Source organism: Chelmon rostratus, chromosome 2, assembly GCF_017976325.1.
Source record: "Chelmon rostratus isolate fCheRos1 chromosome 2, fCheRos1.pri, whole genome shotgun sequence".
Classification (NCBI taxonomy): Eukaryota; Metazoa; Chordata; class Actinopteri; order Chaetodontiformes; family Chaetodontidae; genus Chelmon; species Chelmon rostratus.
Genome location: NC_055659.1, coordinates 9508753 through 9531918, shown reverse-complemented (window position 1 = coordinate 9531918; position 23166 = coordinate 9508753). Strand labels below are relative to the sequence as shown.

General features: G+C 42.3%; 1 protein-coding gene across 1 annotated transcript; it reads right to left on the bottom strand.

Annotated features, from left to right (window-relative positions):
• Nucleotides 1-860: 860 nt before the first annotated feature.
• LOC121612882 (proto-oncogene tyrosine-protein kinase Src-like) lies at nucleotides 861-22628 on the bottom strand. Its single transcript, XM_041946046.1, has 12 exons — nucleotides 22279-22628; nucleotides 13734-14015; nucleotides 12184-12283; nucleotides 9583-9681; nucleotides 9218-9321; nucleotides 6818-6967; nucleotides 6563-6718; nucleotides 5552-5731; nucleotides 5116-5192; nucleotides 4870-5023; nucleotides 4557-4688; nucleotides 861-3994 (listed from the first exon to the last, which is right to left on the bottom strand). The coding sequence occupies exons 2-12, from the start codon at nucleotides 14005-14007 to the stop codon at nucleotides 3786-3788; spliced, it is 1635 nt and encodes a 544-aa protein (XP_041801980.1). The 5' UTR covers nucleotides 14008-14015; nucleotides 22279-22628; the 3' UTR covers nucleotides 861-3785.
• Between the last annotated feature and the right edge of the window lie 538 nt (nucleotides 22629-23166).

Genomic DNA, 23166 nt, shown 5'->3' with positions numbered 1-23166 from the left:
CCACAGATTTAAGCCAATACAGGAAGAGCTCATCTGTAATCAGTTAACAGCTGCAACTATTTTCTGGGGATTTTGACATAAAGCAAACGAGAGAGAAAAAGTGAGCACCGTGCCAATGAGGTCTTCCCATATGTAATGAATTCTAAACTACAGTATGGTGCCATAAGAGAGAGTTTCTGAAAAATGTCACCGGCCCATTCCATCACGCAGTCTTTAAACGACTAGTGAAGGTTAATGTTGTTTAGCGGGGGCCGCCACAGCAGGTGGGTTACAATCTGCTGCTGGTCTGCTGCTCAGTGCGTCCTGCTGCTCCTCGACCAGAGTGCCCTTGATACTCCGGACAAACACTGCCCCCATGTGGACAAAACCACTTCAGCTGCTTTGAGTAAAGCAGGGGTCGACAGTCACAACCAGAAGGACCCCGAACCAGACCCTCTGCCTATGTGTTCCTCAGATCTGCTTCGACAGATATGTCCCATTTCATCTCCTTTCAGAACTTTGCACCTAACAGCATTTCCACTTAATTTGACCCTTCTTCTCTCAGCACCTCCACTTTAAGTGCTACTTCAACTCCTTTCCGTTGTTTTTATTTTGACTGATTTCAACTGCAGCAAATTTTCAGCAGCAAGCAAATATTTTTTTCTTCTTCTCCATATACTTAATTTTATTCATGAAATTCTCTCGACTTAGCCTAAATCCCATAAAAACTGATGATCCTCACATCACATGCTCACTTCCCTAAATGTCTGGCTTGTGGCGCAACATGCTCATCACTTTATTAAGATGTTACTCACGCCAAAGCTGCACAATGTTTCCAGGTCGAAGGACAGCACACACACCAGCACAAACTCTTATCAAAACACATTTGAAATATAATTTATTGCACATTTAAAGATCAACATAAAGTGGCACGATACCCATTTCAATCCCATTACATCGGAAACAAAAAGAAGACAAAAGAAGTCCTTACAAAATGCTCACACCTTCTGTTTATGATCATCGTTTTTGACTTTAGAACAAAATGGCCATGAAGCTGCAGGAATGCCAGACCGAAACTGCATAGATTTATAAAAAATAAACATAAAAAACCCCCACCGAGACACTTCTTTAATATGGAACAGAAAATCCAATCAGACCTTGGCGTTACTCATACTTGTCATGAGCCCATTAACTTCCACATTGTCCCAGTGACTTGCAGGCTGTTCAGTGCGTCAGAACAAACAGGGTATTTCCCAATCTAAAAGAGGAAAAGCACTGGTAATATGTTCTTGGAAAGATACATATACACACATATATATATATATATATATATATATATATATATATATATATATATATATATATATATATGTATGTATGTATGTCAGACCCAATTTTAAATTGTCTTTAGCAGATATTTTATATTTAATCCAATATTTAAAAAAGAAAACATTCCTTAAGCCCCATTTACAGTAGCATCTCATTATTAAAAGATTTTGGGAGCAGGCGTGCGTCACTGTAAAAACCTCAACATGGAGGAGCAATTAAAGAAAAAATACACAAAAAACAAATTACATGATAGTCACAGTCATTTAAGATACTATTTACATCTTTGACCTCATTTTTCATATCAACCAAATCTCCACTTTCATTGTGGTTTTCGAATCGTCCACGTTGTTGATTAAATTAGCCATCAGGATTCACCATCACTGATTAATAGCTTGTGTTAGTGGGCATGGACCTTCTCTCCTATGGCTGCATGGCTCATATTTGATAACTGGTTTCATAGTATTTGTTGGCAACAATCTATAACTTTATATCTACTGTTGCTGCATCGACTACGTCATAAACTAAACCACTGTGAAATGCGTGACACCCAACATAAATACCTGCCATTTGAAAGTGGCTTACATGATACAAAAACCAACTCTAAAGAGCTACAGTATGTACAGTATGATGGCGAGGACTGGCAGCAGTGGGTTAGATAAAAAAAATGAATTATAGGTTGATGGCAGAAATGTTCAGAAGTCTGTTTGTGATCCCGTCGCCTCACCTGAACCTTGAGTAAACATACACGTGTTGATGTACAGTACAGCATAAATACAAACCCAGCCAATGGTCAAGAGAAGAACGGCACAAAAGCATGCTAACTGGTTTTAAAAGCAACTCTTATAGTTAAGTCATACACACAGTTTTATTAAGGTTACCTGATCAAAGTTTTACAGTTTCATTAGGGCCGCCTGGTTGCATATTTTTATGGACACAACATATGAAATGAAACACTTTTGAATCCTCCAGCAAACAGTGGCAGGTTTGTCTGTCCTGTTTACTCACCAACAAGAAGTTTAACTGGGGAAATGATGGAGAATTTTAATGTTAACTGTAAGTAAACAGTTGCATGTTTAAGAACTAAAAACCCCAAGTAAGCCCCTTGATAATAAAACGTTATATACATGGACAGCAGTAAAGAAACGTGATTTGTTTGGCACAAAACAGCGCAGGCTTTTACGCTCAGGGTCCCCACATCTTGAGCTGAGTTGGATATTAAACAGTAATATGATTAGTTTGGTAGCCATATCAGCCTCTTAGTAGGTCACATAAATGTTTGATGAAAGTTAGCCCATTTACGCCTCCGAGGAAATGAGCTGATAACTGCTAAAACTGCTCTTTAGTGCCGCCGTAACTGTGTTGATTATTTTCAATGCAACTTTACAGGTAAAATCAGGTTAAATCAAAACAACAAGCATTCAAGCACTACCTGCATCAAAATCATTTTTAATCATCGAGGTTGGATCCAGCTGGCCGCGATGGCCGTTCAGCGTATGTGAAGAAATACAGCTAGAAAAGAGAAGGAGGGTCAAAAAATAGAGAAAGGCCTCAATTTTTTATTCAGTTCACCTAATTTTCAGTCTTACAGAACCTGCCTGTTGAGTACGTTTACCCTGGCACTACCAGAATAGTGGTTCTAACAACCTTGCCTATTGATAATCACAGAGAAAATAAAGAAAAATCAGGAACCTCCCTCTCCCACTGAACAAAACCTTAAACCACAGGGCGCATAATGTCCTAGTAAACATAAATTAAGATGCAAAGTAGAGTTCCAGAGCTGAGTTATTTGGAGACACTTTGAAGAAGCAGCACTTGAGAAAACTGGAGAGAAATACTGAAAGTCAGACAGAAATAGAGGAAGAAGGGACATAAAGGACGTGAAGAGAGACAGACTTTCCTTTGGCACCTGAGCCACAGTGGCAGTGCTCTTCTGTGGGCAGAAAAGGTACCAGACGAGAGTAAAGACACACGACAGAAGAGGGAAGGAGGGAGGTTTCGCTTAACAGCTCGTGTCCGATTGAAACATCCTCCCTTGACCTTCTCTCTTCAACGGGAGGTTTATTCCTTTCCCGCTCGCTCCGTCTGTAGATCCTGATTTGGTTCCTCCCACATCAGTCGCACCTCTCAAAAAACATCAACCCAGAAGAGGGGTCCCTCGGTCAAATTAGAGCCAGAGTCTGTCCAGCCGGAGTTCTCTTTCACAAGCCTTGAACCTCGCTTCTGCAGGATATCCTTCAGTAAACAGTGAGTGCTTGCAGAAAGGAGGTTCTCCAGGTTCTTCTGTAGCAGTTTCTTTATGGCACATGATGGGACTTCGGCAGGTTTCTGTCTTGGTTTTGCTTCCACAGAAGACTCTCAAGTTCCTCCCTGGTGAGTTTCACAGGCTCAGATCCTCCTACAGGTGCTCCTCTGAGGTCGGTTAGTGCAGATCGTTCTGTGGTGAGGTTCTCCCCCTAGGTTCGGTTCAGTGTGTGGTTCTATAGGTTCTCCCCAGGCTGATACTGGGGTTCTGTGGAGGTGAAGTAGTCCTCTAGGAAGCCCTGCAGGTACTCAAATGTCGGCCTCTCTTCTGGGTCCTTCCTCCAGCAGGAAAGCATGAGCTCGTGCAAGGAGCTGGGGCACTCCGCCGGGCAGGGCATCCTGTAGCCGCGCTCCACCTGGTCCAGCACCTCGCGGTTAACCATACCTGCCGAGAGAACCAGGAAGTAAGGTTTAGGGAAAAACAGACATCTACCTCAAAATAAAATACATTTTAATATTGAAAATATATCTGAAGGATTAAATTACTGAATTTGATTTGAAAAATCTTATTATTTATCTGAATATTAGATAATGCATTTCTTGAAGCATTATTATAGGGCTTATTATTATTATTATCATTATCATTATTATTATTATTATTAGTAGTAGTAGTAGTAGTAGTAATAATAATAATAATAATAGGATATTTTTTGATTATTGATCATTTTTGTTTGGTCCATAAAATGACTGAAAATAGTGAAAAATGCCATGCAATGCCAAAATGCTCAATATCCCAGAGTACAAGATGATGCCCTAAAATAGCTTGTTTCAAATTCTCACATATGAGAACCTGCATGAAAAGAACTTTTGGTCTTTTTGCTTGAAAAATTACATTTTTTTTATCAAAATAGTCACAGATTAATTTTCTATTGACTGTACTGATTAAAAGAAACAAGCGTGTGAACGGTAAATTGTTCGGATACACTGTGTGAGTCTTTGCTGATTACCTGGATAGGGGACTCTGCCTTTAGTTGCCAGCTCTGTGAGCAGCACACCAAAGGACCAGACATCAGACTTGATGGTGAAACGACCGTACAGAGCAGCCTCTGGTGCAGTCCATTTGATTGGGAACTTGGCTCCTGAGGAACAGTTAAGAGTGAGTAAAAACACCAGGTTGTAGAATGAACATTTTTAAACACATCTTTCCAAATCTATACTTCTCTCTGCAGCTGCACCAACATCATGCCCGTTCATTTTCATATTAATACAAATGAAAGCAATAAAAATAAACTGTTGTGGAAAGAGGAAGCGTGGACTTACCCTGTCTCGCAGTGTACTCGTTGTCTTCAATGAGTCTTGCCAAACCGAAGTCGGCCACTTTACACACCAGGCTGTCTCCCACCAGGATGTTGGCAGCACGCAGGTCTCTGTGGACGTAGTTCATCCTCTCCACGTAGGCCATGCCTGCTGCAATCTGGAGGAAATGAAGCAGAGAGGACAGGGATTTTATAATAAATATAAATATTGAATAGGTTTTAGTGTAGCTGCAACGGTGAGTCATTTTACCTGAGCGGCCATGTCTACTAGCTGAGGCAGACGGAGCATCTTCCCTGCTTCCCCTTTAAGAAAGTCCAGCAGGCTACCTGCGAGAGCAAGATTTCAAGCATTTAGACTCGTAGATAACGCATCAAAGATAACTACCAAAGAACTGGTCCATTATAAGTGTAAACCTTAAAGCACAAGCTAACATCTAAGATGTGCTTATAAGCAAACAAATGTAATTTAGGTACTATTAGACATGCTTCCATACTAGCGCCAACACAGTACCATGATTTCTGTACAAATTATTTTATAAACATATTTTTCAAAATTGAATGATGATGAATCTGAGTTTGCATTTGATGCCAGCTTTTGGTACCTGACAGTTCACAGTACTTAGTGGTACAGAGACATTTCAGTCCGTAAAGTCAGTACCGAAAACAGTATAAACAGCACTTGTTACCTTGGCTCATATACTCTGTCACAATGTAGATAGGTTCCTCAGACACAACAGCATACAGCTGGACCAGCTTCTCATGCCTCAACTTCTTCATGACCTGTGCTTCCTGAAGAAAGGCCTCTGGAGACATGGTGCCAGGCTTCAGGGTCTTAATGGCTACCCGTGTTGTTCCGTTCCATGTGCCTGTCAGAAAACACAGCAAAATAACATCACTGTGTGACTTCTCTGAAGGAAAAGTTTCGGGAAATGTACTCATCTGCTTTCTAACCGAGAGTTAGATGAGAAGATCAGTGCCACTTTCTTATCTGGCCATCATACAATCAGCAGCCTGTTAGCTTAGCTTAGCATAAAGTCTGTAAGCAGGGGGGGACAGTTAGCCTGGCGCTGTCACAAAATCCAGCTACCAGCACCTCTAAGCTCACTAATTAACACATTCTATGTTGCTTGTTTAATGCGTACAAAAACAGACGAGTACAAATGAGAATTTGCCTTTTCATTGGGGGGGCTCTTTCTCGGCTCTGACTAGTTGCTAGGCAACCAGCGGATATTCCAGAGAGTTACTGAGGCAAGCAAAGAAACAGTCCAGGACATAACCCTCCATAACAAAACAACAAGTGTTGTCTTTACACTCGTTTTTTGAACTGACTGAACAAATCAGATAATGTGTTGATTGTTGAGCTTAGAGGTAGTTGGATTTTGTTCCTGTCAGGCTAGCTGAGGTAACCAGCTGCTGATTGTAGTCTTTTATCGAATGGACAGACATCAGACTGGTCCAGCATCAACCTTCTCATCTAACTCTCTGCCAGGAAGTGAATACGTTTCCCAAAATGTCAAACTATTCCTTTAATGAAAAATAAATTAGTTTTTACCAGGATTTGCCTCATTAATGCACTTTGAGAAAGGAGAAACTGATCTTCATATTTTTTATATTCCATGTACAATCCATCTATATGCAAATGTGTGAGAGGAATTCAATCCATTCCACTATTAAAAGGGGCGGTGTGTCATTCTTACCCATCCAGACCTCTCCAAAGCAGCCCTGTCCCAGTTTAAGGTCGAGGCGGAGGGACTCTCGGGGAATCTCCCAGGCGTCCCTGGCCAGTCCCTGGGTCTGAGGTTTGGCCACGGGGCACACGTCTGTTAAAGCATGGCACAGCCCATCAGAGTGCTCTGAAAGAGGGATGACAAGCGAGAGTGAAAGGGCAGGTTAAGGGCAACAGTAGTGGAAAAAGGTCAACTATCACATCTTCTGTGTGTCTGAGTACTCACTGCGGTAGTGGAAGACTAGCTGCTGTAGGCTGGTGAACTGGGTGCGGGAGGTGATATAGAAACCTCCGCTATCCAGCTTCCTGATCTTGTAATGTTTAACATTCAGGCCTTTGGTGTTATCATAATCCAGCACAGACAAGCAATATGCCCCTGTGAACAAGACAAAACAACAGACAGAGACAGGTTAGAACAATAAAACCAGGCGTATCTGGGCCTGTGTGACAGCTGCTCCGTGGAGTTTCCTAGCAGCTGTGCTGGGCAAGTCCCTGTTGGCCCCCTGAAGTGCCCTGGAAATTCAACTAAACCTCTCTGCCCTTGTCCACCACGAAGAAAAGTTGATCCGAGCAAAACAGGGATAATAATTGACTTGTTTTGTACAGCCACTTTTCAGGAAACCAGACAACTAGACACAACTAGACACTATTAGAACTAAAATAAAGATGCCAATAAAACATGTAAGACCTTACAATTGTGACAGTAATCAGACTTGGAAAAATATTGGATTGAAAAGGCTGAACAGACTTAGCGAACCTAAGCTCCACAGGAGACGTTGTAGCACGGTAAAAGGAAAATGAAAAATCAATCCTCTTTGATCTGGAGTTTTGCTGACTGATGTTCACTGTTCTTTCCTCCTAAGAAAGAAAATCTAGAGCAGTAAAGACATCCCAAAGATTCCATCCACACAGTTACTGAACTGGCAGACTATGACCCGAAGTATCTGATCATCAGAGGACTATTGCAGCAGCTTATCCACTGGCCTTTGTCAACAACCTGTACGAAGCAATAGATACAGACACTAAATGATTTCTAAATTGTTTAACTCCACACTGTGCATTCACGACAAACTTTAACCCATTTGAGTTTAACTGCTCCAACCAAAAGCTGATGGTTTCCACCTCCCATGTTTAGGCAGGTCAGGACTTATGTGCTTCTAGCCTTACAAATGATCACATGTATCATGAACAGTCTGACATGATTTCCGCTTCACACAACATATGAGCGACATGCTTCTGCTCCTCTGTGTCACACTACAGACCTCATGTTTGACGTCTAAGACAGAACGCAGCCAGAGGCCAACACATGCCCTGCCAGAGCTCCTCCTACCCTCCCTGATAACCCCCCTTTTCTACAAGTCTCCCCTTTTACTGTTCTTCCCCCCCTTCTCCCCTCTCAAAGTGTGTGTGTGTGTGTGTGTGTGTGTGTGTGTTGGGAGAACAGAGACTTATAGCCAGGGGGAACTCCAGCACCCTCCTAGGTTGACCTAGTTCTGGCAGTGATTCACCCCTATCCATTCACAAGCCCCAATCCACTCCACTCCTCTGTTCCTTTTTCTCCTCACCACTTCCACCGAAACAACCCCCTGAAGAGCCCACCTATGTCACAGGGACTACATCTGACAGCAGAGTTTAAGGAAAAAACAAAGCAAAACTCTGCCACGAGCCCAGAGATGTACATGTTGTGCCACAGGCCTGTGTGGAAGTTAACAAATGACTTAATTACGAGTTTCTGCCTCTTTCAAATTGAGTCCCTAAAGATCTACTTATTTCAAAGTAAGATCACACTTGCTGTGTGGAGTAAACTCTAGGGACGCGGAGAAAAGTGTCATCCTTTTTTCACACATTTTAAATACCCAGCAAGTGCAAAATAAAAAGCTCGGGTTTTATAAAACGTGTTTTACTCAGAACTTTCTCTGATAAAGCGTCGCCGCACATATCGCTGCAACACCAGGAAGCAACTCAAAGCTCTGTGTCTTCGTTAGATTAAAATCTTCATTTTTCAAAACGGCTGCAAACACATTTCGATGTAATGCTGCGATTCTCGGCTTCTCCTCATATCTACACATATATCTCAAATACAGAATTTCATAGCTGCTTGTTATGCAACTGCCTTTATCTTGAGAAATAAGCAATGCATGCACACAGGGCTGCAGCTAGCAGTTATCCACTATCGATGTATCTCCCTATTAATTTCAAGACCAATCCTTTGGTGTATAAAATGCCATAATACAGTGACATTTCTTTGGAAAATGTTCCTGAAGCTTAGGTTGAGATATTCAAACTGCTTTGTCCAACAATAGTCAAACTATTGTATACAAAAAAAACAAGTATTTACATTTAAGAAGCTGAACAAGTGAATTTTGGGCATTTTTGCTTTAAAATGGCTTTTTTTTATACTGGGCTTCTCTGGAGATGAATTATTGCAGATTGCAGATTGATTGGCTACTTGATTAGTTGAGGTTTCAAGGCTTACTCCAGGTAATATGGGTAATATAATGTAGGTATTAAACACTCAAAATGGCCCAGGTTTAAATGTTACAAACAGGCACCGGAGAAAGGGCTGATTGGACCACTTTGATGATGACTGTAGCCTCTGGAGTGATCCAGACGTCTGCCCTCTCACCTTTAGTGGTCTCGCTCTCCCGCACCAAGAAGGTTCCTCGTCTGTTCTGTAAGTTCAAAAGGAGCCTCTCTGAGTCACGCCGAGTGATCTTCCCAAAATACCACCTGCCAAAGTGGGCCACAGAGAATGAGATCAGTAAGAAGCTACTACTGAGCGTCTGGAGCAGGCAGGCAGGAATACAGACAACTGTGCCGCATGCTATATCGGAAAATATCATCTCTATACTCTTTACATTCGCTTGTAGGCGTAGATACAGCAGAGAAAACTAAAGCTACATTCAGGCTTTGAAGGCTAAGAAAAAAATGCCTTAAGTGTCTGCAGGAAAAAAAAAAATGCGAGAGCCAAACAAGGAGAGGATAATGTACTCTTCTGCTTGGATGGAGTCGGACGGAGCCACATAGTTGCTGGGGATATAACCACTCTCTCCTGTCGTCAGGGAGCGAGCGAGCCACCAGTCCCCTTCTCTGTGACAGAGAGAGAGAGAGACAGACAGAGAGCGAGAGAGTCAACCATAAACAGAAAACTGACACAGGCAATCACGACACTTCTTGGTTTGATGGTGTGTTAGCTGACTCCCAATTAAGAGCCATTATATTTGATGGAGGAAGAACACTTTCAGAATAAAACTTTGTTTTTCTTATTGTTAACAAATGCCATGAAAAGATCAAAATCAACACCACTTCACTTCCCTGTCGCTGGTGCTGGAACGTATTTATGGCCCAGGGAAGGTTTATGTGGGATACGCTCAAAATGCACAGCGCTAATGTTCATCATAATGAAGGGACATTTTATTGTATTTCTTTTTAATAGTTTTTGGACGACAGTTAAGGTCTACGGCGCAGAAGAATAAGCTAAATCAGGCTTTGGCTACACAGACTTGTTAGTTCGGTAATTTTAATGTTGCTTTCATGGGATTTGTTGTCAGTTTAAAAAAATGCAGAACATTACCAGATTCATCAATTAAATATTACAGTATCTGCACCACATGATGCTTCACACTGTGTAGTAGTAAAGAAAGTTTACTTTTGATACAAGTTTCTTCCACATTGTTTGACTGATGACCCATAATGTTCTTTAGAAAACAAAGGGGAAACCTAAAGACCTAGAGAGGTTTTAAAGAATCATCCCACACATAAGTGCACAGAGTGATGTAAAGAAAAAACACATTGTTAAGAGAGGAAACAGACAGAAAACAGACAACCTTTTGTTCCACTTGTAGTCCCTCAGTTTACATCTTAGACCTTTAACTATTGCTCTGTATCCAGAGACGTAATATATGCTACCTCCAAAGCAAGTTAGGGCACTAAAACCCCCAGTATCTTTAATATTAACTAATTCTTTTGCAGTTACACTATGAGCTTGATCAGACAAATCCAAGCAGCAGCACAGGGACTGTGAACAAAAGGTTGCGTGAGATTTTTATTGCATTAAGTATTACTGACCTGAAGCTGTACTTTTTCCTAGGAGAAACCATGAAGCATGAGAAAGAGAGAGAGAGAGAGGGAGAGATAACAGACACAGCAGACACATCAAAACACAGCGAGGAGACACAGCGAGGCAAGCAGCACAGCACAGACAGATAGCAGAGGAGCTGAATATGCTGTGGGACTACACAGTGGGGTTGATACGAGCTGCAGTGTTTCCAAAGTTTTCAAAGTTCCACATCCCATCTGAGTGCAGTTTGTAATCATTTTTAATGATTCTACAATGGAAGGATTATGGAAATATCTCTAATTTATCTATAAATCTATCCATAAATGATTAGATACTCATATCATATGGGATATCTGGACTTAAGGATACAATCTCGCTTCTTTTGATTCTTGTGTTTATAAAAGAGTGTTTGTAATGTAGATATAGAAACTGTTTCACTGTGTAATATTAATCAAGTATGAATGAGTTATATTTTTCAGCCCAACTGTGTAGTGCCAGACTATAGATAAAGAACAGGAGACCAGACTTATGGCAGGAAGTTATGGAAAAAGCTCACAGGAAATGGAAAAAAACAACATTGTTCTGCTTTTTAACACCTGCTTGGGGACTACGCTCCAGATGCTTTTACTTGGAAGCAGCTTTTAAAGACACACGTCATTTCTCACTGCCTGCTTTTAAAATCATTCTGTTCATTTCACAGCCCCGATTCCAAAAGAGCTACGCTGTGTAAAACATAAACAAAACAGAATGTGATCATTTGAAAATCTTTTTTGGCATATATTCAATTGAAAACACACAAAGTCACATTTCAAATGAGTTGGGACAGGAGCAACTAAAGACTGGGAAAGTTGTGGAACGCTCCAAAAACACCTGTTTGGATCATTCCAGGTGAACAGGTTGATTGGTAACAGGTGATAGTATCATGATTGGGTATGAAAGGAGCATCCTGGAAAGGCTCAGTCGTTCACTGTGAGGATGGAGCGAGGTTCACCACTTTGTGAACACATGATTGGATAAAGGATGTTACTACATAGGCTCAGGAACACTTTGTAAAACTGTTCGTAATCTGTAAACACAGATTGCATTCTGTATTTATCAATGTTTTAGGCAGCATCCTAACCTTGTTGGGATCGGAGTTCTAAATCACAACACTGACAAGACTTCAACATATGCTCAAGTCCAACAGGAAAACATCATTTTCACGTGTTATCAGGAATGCGAGTGTAGATCTTGCAATGACAGGCTCTCTATAAAGTGTCTTAAAGACGATGGTGCTGACAGTTACCAAAGAGGAACAGAATGCATTAGTAAAGAGTCATTCTGCTCCGTTTTAGGCAACAGATGGAGAGGATGAGACTCTGCTGTCTGCATGGCTCCACAGTTACCAGCTCTGACTGTGTTCATTCATACTGACATTTGTGCACACTCACATTCACATGTGCGTCTACAAATCTGTTCATTTAGATTTCTGTGAAGTTGTGGCATCAGAGAGAGAGAGAGAGAGAAAGAGGCAGATGACTGTTGATTCTTACGTGTTGTTGACAATCTGCAGCCTGTCGCCTTTCCTAAAGGTCAGATCAGACGCTGTCCGTGACTCATAGTCATACAGCGCCACAAATGTAGTGACACCTCCTGCAAGACACATACACACACACACAGAAATTTGCATTTAGGGAACAATGTAACTGAAGACAGTGGTACTCCCCTCTAAACCCTGTTCACATTCACTTCCATAATCTAACTTCAATGATACAGGTCCAGCCCCTGATGATAATTTGCTCCATCCACTGTAAAGCTATGAATCTTAAGTTATTTTGCCTCTGCTCCATATCTGTATAAAACAATTTACCAAGGCCAAATGAGAAATATCGACATTCAAACTGCTTGTGACCAACCGTCCGTGAAGGACAAAGCCATCATACCGATGGACTTCTATTTTCTGTGCAGCTTTCTACCCTTCCTCTTAATGAACCTGTGATCTAAACCTGGGAACTCTCTAGTCAATCATTGATCGGCTCATTAGATGCTCGGGAGGAGGCGGCTAGCAGAGCTGCTCCTGATACACCAGCAGCCCTCTGCTTGCTGGATGGAGCAACATTAACCTAACCATCTGGCCAGTCTAGACACATTACAGCTTAATGTCAAGTAAAATCTGGACAATGTGACACGCTTCAAAGTCATAGAAAAGGTTTTAAGCGTGTCTGGCAGCTGATGGTGTGAAAAAAAACAGTTCTTCCATTGAGAAAGAAATATTTTTCTGTGTAACTATGACTCACAGTCAAGCTGTTTTTAGATAGCTGTTCTTTTCTCAGGACTTCTGTGGTCTCAAACTAAAAGCAAATCTGTGGGTTGAGTCAGATGAATTTTCATCAGCTCCTATTAAATCTGTTTCCATTGCACAGTTCTACTCAGCTTCATAACTTTATTCACACTGAAAATTAGCATTTCTTTATTATAGTCAATTTTTTTGCATTCTCACTTGTTATGCATCTAATATTACTTTGGCTCTACTGTGTAGCTAGCATTTAAAGCAATAGTTTGATATCAAGGGAACACCATTTATTTGATTTCTTGCTGCAAGTTAGACGAGAAGATCAATGCTGCTTTCATAACTGTCTGTTCAATATGAAGCTGTAGCCAAGAAAGCATTAGCATAGCTTAGTTTAGCACAAAGACTGGAGACGGGGGGAAACAGCAAGATCTGCAGCATCTGTAAAAACCCACTAGTTAAACTAAGATTACGGTATGTGCATGACTACTTCTCGGCTGAGCACAGTGTTTTCCTGGAGTCTTGTCGCAGTTGCCAGGCAACCAGCAGCATGAATGCCAATCGCACCTTTTCTCACTGAACACAAAAGCCAGATGTTAGTGGGTGTCAGTGGGTTTTTTTGTCCAGCGTTAAAGAAGCTTCAGGAAGCTGGTAGGTGGATTTTCTCGCCTTTGAGCGGAGCCAGGCTAGCTGTTTACCTCCGATTCCAGTCTTTATGTTAAGCTAAGCTAACAGCTACTGGATGTAGCACATCAGTTACTACCTGAAACATAAAACTCAATATTTCCACTCATCTCATGAGGTATTGTCTACCTGACAGAGGTCCTCTCTGAGGTGAGGTGATAGTGCCGGTGTGGTCCACCCCTCCAAAGAGAGCCAGCTCAGGAGTGTTCGTCGGGGCGTGCTGGTGCTGCCCTTGTTGCCCCCGCCTACCTGTCCCGACGGCAGGGCTCCTGTTGGGGGTTTGGGTCTGCTGGGCGGGGCCCAGGTGGTGGAAGTGCCCACTGTCTGAGCCTGTGCCAATGGTGCCGTCCAGGCTCATGGAGCGCTGGCCCGGCTCCTTGGGCTTGCTCTTGCCCGCCCCCATGTGCAGACCTGGGAAGAGAGCCAATGATGAGTAAGGATGCACCAATTTAAGTCCCAAAAGGGATTTCAGGGTTGTTATCTCGATTACTTGTTATACGGCTGATAGAACTGAAGTGACTGATTGATTGATTAAGAAAAATAATGCAAACTATTTTAGTAATTGATGCCTTGATTAAACGACTGAATTGATAATTTTTTCAAGGAAAATGTGCTTCATTCTCTAGTTTCAGCTTCACCAATGTGAGGACGATCTGCTTTTCTCAGTTTTATATCACTGTAAATCAAATATCTTTGGGTTGTGGACTGTTGGTCGAAAAAAAAAAAGACATTTATAGACGTCACCTTGGACGCATTTTCAGCTAAACTCTGCCATCAAATGAAACTCAGGTCTACTTTGATCCTAGCAGCAGTGGCGTCACATTGAGCAGGGCATGTGGATGTCAGTCTACTTTTAAAACTCAACTTAATATATAAATCACGTCTGACCCCCACGAAACCTTCTTCAAGAGAAAAGAAGTCAAACCACCAAAAAACACCAGCAAAATCTTCATACCATTTCATTGAACAAAAATTTAATTCGAAGCTTATTTATAAGACAGTGTTCATTTACTTACACATTTAGAAAACACTGTCTGTGTGACTGGGCTCAAATTAAGTAAGAATTCAAACTGTCTTATTCCATCCTGACAGGAGCTAAAAGCTGTTCTTTCAGGAACAGGAACTGACCCTGTTTCAGTTTCGATTCATTCACCTCTCTGCAACACAAATTCCTTCTAGCAGTGTGTGCCGAGAGCATCACATTCATCGTTGCTCTCCTAATCCACGGCAGCGATCCTTGGAGCTGTTCCAGGTTCAGTTAGAACCGTTTAGCATGCAAATACACTGCGAACGGGACACCTTGAAACAGTCAACACACATACGTTCAAGGTCATTCCTATCTGTTGATTCAATCTGTCCTGAATCAATAAGCGTCTACAAGGAAAACAAAGCTTCAAACAAAGGGAGCAGCGGGCTGTAATGAAACCCAGTGTTAATACTGGCGAGCGGATAAGGACAGAAGAGCTTTCACCTTCGACGGGTAATTATAAGCCCGCTTCTCCTTTCCATCCCGATGCCCAATACGTCTATTATGGCCTGATATATTCAACCAGATCGTGCTGTATTTGTGAGTGCAGACAAAGACAAACATGCTCAGACAGTCAAATGCACCCACAGAAAGTTGGAGTGCCGTGTTCACACACAGCGAGTCAATCCACCCCTCGAGTCACTGCAGAGTGACTCACTGTGAGACCGGCTATTTCAGGCCAGCTGAAACAAACACAGTCACACACACATGAAACAGCCTTGTTCCTTGGTGAATAGAGGCACTCTCAGTTCCAGACAGAGTGTATGCAGCATGTGTGTAGGTGTGTGTGTGTGTGTGTGTGTGTGTGTTTATGTGCATGAGCAGCTGTTACTCGGTCTCTGGGAAACAAGGCTCTATCGCACACTAACACCCAACCACAGTTGGGTCGCACATCCTTTTTCCCCAAAACATGCGTGTCTCCAGGATACTTGTGTGAGTCTGATAGACAGGACAGAGAGGGTTATTAACAGACAAGGAGGAAGGAACTGGCAGTGGCTGTAAAAAGAACGCGTAGGTGGTTGTTGTATACTGCATGGACAGCTGAGGCTTAGTGGGCGTTTTAAGTGTAATGTGCGAGCATAACATAATTACACAGGTATGGGAATTCTCAAAGATACGGACGGATCCCACTGTGGAGGTGTGTGGGCGTGTAAGCTGCGTGAACGTGCACGAGTGTGAGCGATTTCAGGCACACACGTACAATCATGCAAGCTTTGATTCAACTCCTGCCAGGATGTAATCTGGCGCGCTGGGGGGTTAATGTATCCCATGGTGCAACACTGAGTCACACGGAGTTGGCCCACAGGCCTGAAGGAAAGGTGGACAGGAGTGTGTGAACTGCTCCATTTGGCTGACTCGTCTGGATATCAGCAGTGGACGCTGTGAACTGCTGCTGCCGCCGCCTCAAACATCTCACAGCTCACCGTGGATCAGAAACACTCTGCAGACTTTTAGCAATAATAGAGGCACTTATGCAACAAATAAATAAAGAAGTCCACGTAGTCAATATATGCATGCAAGCAAATATGTGAGGTGCTTGAATCCATGCAAAATCTACTGTGAAATTATCATCTTTAAAGAGCCAATGCTACTTAAAAATCACTGACGTGGATGTTAGTCTGGAACCTTTAAGCATCAAATTGCCACAACTTGACATGCTCCAGTTCTACATTGAGCTTAAAACATACAAAAAAGCTGATTTCTCACTGAAGGTCAAATTACTTCAACTTGCTCCTTACTGACCAATGAAAAGAAGCCTTCCAGAAGGGTTTCTCAAGGTCTGAATGGGGATTTCAGTCCTGACTCTTGTTAGCAAAAGGTCCAAAGCTTGAGCACCTGAACCATTAAGTTTCTCTTTGGAGATTAATAAAGTATCTATCTATCTATCACAGCACAGCCCATAGTAGAAGGCCAGCGCTTTAGGAATGCATTCAAAGCCAAAGAGGATACAGCAAAACGTCAGATATGGTGAAATTAACAGTTTCATCAGTATTCCCCAATGGGTTACTGTGTCTGTTGATGTCACACTATATAGATGAGTAAAAATACTGTCATACCAGTGTGGAAGTGATGGGTCAAAAACGGACTTAAGGCCAGAACAATTGCATTAGACTGTAGAGGTGTACCTAATAAAGTGCATGTATATGTATACATTTGGGTTTGCTGGCATATGTTCAGAAAATGTAACCTGCCTTGACTGATTCTATACCGTTCACAAATCAAACATGCATGTCTTAAAACTTTGAAGGGAATTTGGTCCAAGCTAATATCTCCCTCATGAACAATTCAGCTGAGTGAGTATCAGACAGAACAGGACATTCTCACTAGGGCTACAACTGACAGCACTGTCAATGAATCTGTCAATTATTGTCTTGACTAATCAGTTTTTTTGTCTATCAAATGTCCGAAAATGGTGAAAAAAGTCAATCAGTGTTTCCCAACACCCAAGATGACGTCCTCAATTTCTAAATGCAAAGACATTCAGTTTACTGTCATAGAGGAGTGAAGAAACCAGAAAATATTCACATTTAAGATTTTTTTTCTTAAAAAATGACTCAAACTGATTAATCTGTTATCAAAATAGTCAGTGATTAATTTAATAGTTGACAATTAATTGATCAGTTGTTGCAGGTCTAATTTGAACCTTGAGCCTCTGGTTGGAAAACCGACTAATGATCAGGTTTACGCACACACTGATCAGTTGTGGTAACGATCCTTGACCAGCACTGCAAACATCCCAATAACGTGATGGCAGAAACCATGTGAGAGTCACTCTCCCCTGGTTGTCTACAGGACGCTGCAAGCACCAGAGTACCCTTGAAAGCCTCAGAGACTGCATATGTAAACAAGAGCGCTAGCTCTGTAGCTGACCCTCTCGCCTTTTCCTAATATGGTGTCAGAGTGGCCTAATATCAAGAAGAGCTAACATGTGACTAATTTCAACATTGTGATAGAAACTGAAAAAAGATTGGAGATGATGGAGACTAAAGCAGAAAATAAAAGTACCAACATGTAGAAAATAAGAAAGTAAGTATAGGAGAAACTGAAAAAAATGAAAAAAAAAATAGGAATGGGAGATGAGGAGAGATTTCAGTCCCTTGTGCACTTTTCCATTGAACGGGAGCACGGAGGAATGTGGGAGAACCAGATTGCACCGCACTGCTACGACTGCCAGCGACTGCAACAAGAACAGGCACCTGAGCAGTGGGAGGGCGGGATGGGAGGAAGGAAGCGAGGAGGGAGATGGAGCTGTGGTGGTGGTGGGGTAACAAAGACGCTCTATTGTCCCAGAACACAAATCAAAATGTCACTCCAAAATAAATTTGTTGCCTAGCTGCACCTAGTTTTACAGGATAATTATCATTTTCCATCTTCATTTCTATAGTCAAACTTAACATATTTCACTCATTTCTTTACTGTACTGGTGCATTCGTGCATATTAAAAATGCAGTCGCTGTGTAATTAGTTAATTTTCTCTCAATGCAAAGCAGCATAAGCTACAATTCTGCTATTAAATGTGCTGTACAAATGAAGTTATGTAACATGGCTTAATAATGTCAGAAAAGTGACAATAAGCACACAGACATGCTGACTGTGTGAATAAAGTTGTGCCTGGTTGTGTTGTGGGAAAGGAGATTTTGAGGATTAGATGTGAATCACGGCAAACAGAGGCTTCGCTCAAAGGCTGTTCTCTGAGTGCCGTTTACCTCCGAACCACAATGGAGTTCAAGAGCACTTCAATTTCTGCAGTACATTTATCACTAAGCTGTGTTTTTCTCACAGTCGCAGTGTTGACTGAGTCTTACAAAATCTATAAAACATTGTACGTGGACTGAATACTGGGTGTGAGGGGGAAATACTGTAGGGAAAGGAGGAAGGCAGCGGAGATGCCTCAAAGGAATTTAAGTTAATAAAGCAGGCAAGTCTTAACACCTGTTAGATACTGACACTCCATCACATCAAGGTCGACACAGCCAGCATTTTCATGCGTGCATGTGACATGTGCTCCGATCTGCCTTGGAAAATGGCAGAAAGCTGGACTGTCATTTCAAATCTGACTGCTTGATTAAACGGATAGACTCACATTTTTTCCAAGTCTGTCTTAAAGTAACATTCCTAATGCCTAAATGCGCATGGAAACAGTTTTTGGTTGCTGTAACTGGCCCTAAAGAGATCCCCTCTTAACATGTTTCCATTGAGGTCAAAGAATCAAGGTTCCTCGCTCAGTAAAATAATGTGTTTTAAAGTTCAGACACAGCCAACAACTTTGGTGCCGACTGAAATATCTCAGCAGCTACTGGATGAATTGGCATGAAATTTTCTACAGACATTCAAGCTCCCCACAGGATGACTTGGAATCACTCTGATCCTGTGACTTTTCATCTTGTGCAATCAACAAATTAAAATGTATTTAACCAAATACATCCAAAACTAATGTCGTTCCCATCAGTCGCCCTTGCAGCTAACAGTTGTACTTCATGTTTACTTCTAACTAGCAAATGTACGATAACAGTTTAAACTAAAAGGGTGAACACGGTAAACAAACCTGCTAAACTTCATCATGTTTGCATTGTTACTGTGTGAATTCTAGCATGCTGACATTAGCATTCGGCTCAGAGCATCACTGTAGTTCTGGTAAGTGCAGCCTCACAGAGCCTCAAGCGTGGCTGTAGACTGCTGGTCCCTCTCACCATCCCTCCACCACAGCTCAAAAAGGAGCCCTTGTGCAGCGAAACAATGAGGCCTTTTGGTGCTAAAATGACTAACTTTGGAAGAGATACCCACTTGATTAGACCAACTCCAGCTGCTGAAGCCTCATATTAACTGCAGATGAACTTAAGAATGCATTTTTGTGGAATCTCTTCATGGACAGGAGTGACTAAACTCTGTATTTTGTGTGTGTGTTGTATAAAGAAAGAAAAAATATGAATTTACCCTTTAAATCCTTGATGATCTACAGTCAATATTGCACTCCAGGGAATAGCGCCCTTATATCAGGCCTTCCAATCATCTGCTGAATGATCTGCACATTGTAGTCTTGTGGAGAAAATTACGTTGCTGGGTTTCAAGCTCATCGAATAATAAAAACGGAGTGCACAAATAGCCTAGATACTGAAGCTCCATACTATAGATGCAGAAATTTGCTGCAGAAGATTGTTTCAAAGTGTTTAAGTTAGAGGTTACGTTTGAGGACAATGCTTTATTGCTAGAAGGTTTGTGCTCTGGTTCCAACTGCACAAAGCATTTAACTATTTCTCACGTTTCCTGTCTAATCAGGATTTGTAATCCTCCATCTGAAGCTGAGCACAGAAGCTGTACATTTCTGGTCGGGCACATAAGCACATTTGGCCATGACAAACCTCACTGAGTCACAACAGACGGTAACAGTTGCCACTGTGCTGCAGAGAGCGAAGGAGCTCGAGCCAATGTTTCACTCGAATGGGAAAATTACAGTTTGCCCTGGGGAGGAGAGGCGAGGGAGCGGGGAGGGGGCAATGATGGTTCCTCAAGATCAAAACGAGAGGAAATGTGCACATTAGCATCACTGTCTTATCCCGCTACATGCTGGATAATAACATGAAACAGTGCAGTCCACATACATGTATAATACACAGATCATCTATATTTAGCCTGGGTTAGAGACAGAGAGAGAGAGAGAGAGAGAGAGAGCGGACAGTTGATTTAAAGAGGGCCAAAGAAAAGACAATGCAGTCACAGAACTATCAAGTCCCATTTTAGCACTGTGGATGCCTCAATCACATATTCTCTGTTATCTTTCCCCCAAATCTTTTGCTGACCTCGCTCACTTTGCAAAGTCTGAGCCTGTGTCTAGCTGTCCCATCTCATCTCCCCTTTCCCTTAGTGACAAACACACAGAGGAGAGGCGAGAAGGGGAAGAGGATGAGGAGAGGAGGATTGTGGCGCTCGGTTGATAAAAACCCACTCCCCGTTTTCTGTCCATCATTAACCAGCAGCTCTGGCAGCAAGTGATCCAGGCTCTGAGCAATAGCCGCTACTGCGTGACTGATTGTATAAAAGGAGGGCAAAAGGTGGGGAAGGAGGACAAGAAGGCTGTTTCATTTCAGGAAGTGCCACACACTTGATAAATTATTAATTCTGCAGATTTGTTATTGACAGCCCTTAGTCATTTACAGACAGCCTCTCTTTATTATTTACATTATATTAAAATAAACTAACATTTGTTTTGCTTCAAACATGTAAATATTGAATCTTTGAAATGCATTTTTAAATGCGTTCCGACAGAAAATGAATAATCTGACAACTAAAACCAACTGAACCTGCAACAATTTGTCGACTAATCAGTTAGTCAGACAGACAAATAATCAGTCGTCTTTTACACAAAAACAATTGAGCTCCTCAAAAGGGAACATTTTCTTTGTCTTTTATGACTGCAACTTGATTATCTTTGGGTTTTGAGCTGTTGACCAGATAAAAGGAGACACATGAAAATGTAACCTGTGGCGTTGAGAATATTTTTCAATACCTGCTCACATTCCATAAACCAAGCCATTAATGGGAAAACATGTGGTAGATTAATAATGTTTAGCTGCAGCCCTGAGACCAACCTCAATGTTTGCCGGCCCTCTGAACGGGAACATTATGTATTCTGACCCACTGTACGTACTCTCTCAGCTTGTAAAAGATTATTTGAGAGGAAGTCATTCAACAGTCCTACTTGGTTTGCTGGTGTTGTTTCTCATGCTATGCTAGCCTCATGTTTATCACATGAGGCTAGCATTTTATTGCCTTCTCTGAGGTCGCCCAGTTAAAAATCCAATGTTGAGCTTTCCACTGATTCATGGGTCTCATTTTTTTTTTTTTTTTTTTTAGCAAACCTGAATTCACTGCCTTATGGAAATTAGCTGGAACTTGTCCAAATCCCAAAACCAACTGCAAATAGATTAACCACATAATTAAAATTCTATTTCCACGGGATTAAACACCAGTTGTCAGCAAAGCTGCTTTCAAAGAAACAAGGGGTGGGGTAGTAGCTGCCTACAGGAGTAGCAGCTGTCAAGATGATAACGTCTCTGCTATGGGAGGGAATGGGAAAAATAATAATAATAATAATAAAAACATCAACAGTCCGTGTTTGCCAAACGGATCCACATTAAACACGTAAACATGGATTTGTGAATGGGAGCGGGGATAAAAGGCGACAATGCTGCTGTGGCTGTCGTAGGCTTCGGCTCACATACAGCGCATATGCGGCCTGATGAATCAAAACAGGTGCTGTTAAAGCTCCATTTTGAATTTCGATGGATTGTTGGCTCTTGTTTTCTAACCGCTGTCGATTTACTGCGCCTCCGCGAAGCATTTTCGGCCGTGAGGAAGTCAGAAATCAGACATTAGCGCGCACGGTGCGCATTTTGTCCGGGGTGTAGTAAATCGTCAACAGCGTAGCCTGGCACAGACTGAGTGCCACTGACCAAATGTGCGAGCAGCGCTCACTGAATGGCCTGTGCAACAATGAAATACAAGTCCGTGTGAGAGGGGGCACCGTGCGCGGTGTGGAAAAACATCAGTGTGCGAAAATACGCAGCTACAAACCAAAAGCCCTGGATGCAGTGGCCAAATTAATCACAATTTCTCGCATTAAAACGCCACAAGCCCTAATTAACTCACCTTTGACGCGTCTTGAGATTTAGCCCAAAAATCAGAGACGCGCAGCGAGGAACCGTGTTAAATCCTTATGGCTGTCCTCATTACAGAAATAATGGAAGCGGATGGCCAGTTGCTGTGGAAACCTCGGGCCGGCCACGAATCCCATTTAGCAAATTTCAGCAGAATCGCAGAAAGGGGAGGTCATGACGGGGACTGCCTTCAGGAGCAGAGGGCACAGCTGCCGGGCGGCTGCGGTGGGCCGGACAAACACCAAACCTACGGCGAAGTAGCCTGTTCAGCTGGGAAGAGTCGACGGCGCGGTAAATTCATGCGAGGAAGCAGGAGTGGTGTGGTGTGGAGAAGACATGCCTCGTTGGGGGGAAGGCACGGGATAGTGCATCACTGACGAAACACGAGAGCGCAAATATGATGAGTCTGGATTTTACGGTTTTTACGCAGCAACGGCGGAGTCGGGAGGGTTTACGTCGCGTTGCGTAACTCGACCGCCGTAAGAGTTGAATTCAGCGAGGCGTCGGCAGGCATAACACCCCCGTTTAGCTTCTCTAAAACCACTTGGAGTCACGACCGAGAGGCTCGTTTTTGTGTTATAAGCAGTTACAACAACACGATTCTAAAGTTCAGCACGTAAACATCCCGTAGCATCCACAGTGCTGTTAGCTTCCGTGCTGGCTAGCAGAATCAGTTGCTAGGCGACACACACTTCACGTACGGTCACTTTGTATTGGCGCATTAATACTAAACTTAACCGTTTTGCGGCCTCACAGGTGTACCGACCGTAGTGAAAGGGTTTTCAACGGTTTCGAACGCGACTCAGCCAATCACAACTGAGGGTCGGAACTACCTGCTGGAAAGAGTAAATATTTTTTTCCTCTGTTAGCCTATTTCAAA

Bases quoted from the DNA above. Each gene is read 5' to 3' on its own strand.
- LOC121612882 (XM_041946046.1), bottom strand. From the start codon at position 14,007: ATGGGGGCGGGCAAGAGCAAGCCCAAGGAGCCGGGCCAGCGCTCCATG. The intron at 6,719-6,817 runs GTGAGTACTCAG...TCCCTCTTTCAG, and splicing joins GCTAGTCTTCCACTACCGCA to AGCACTCTGATGGGCTGTGC. The intron at 4,689-4,869 runs GTAAGTCCACGC...ACTGTTCCTCAG, and splicing joins CGAGTACACTGCGAGACAGG to GAGCCAAGTTCCCAATCAAA.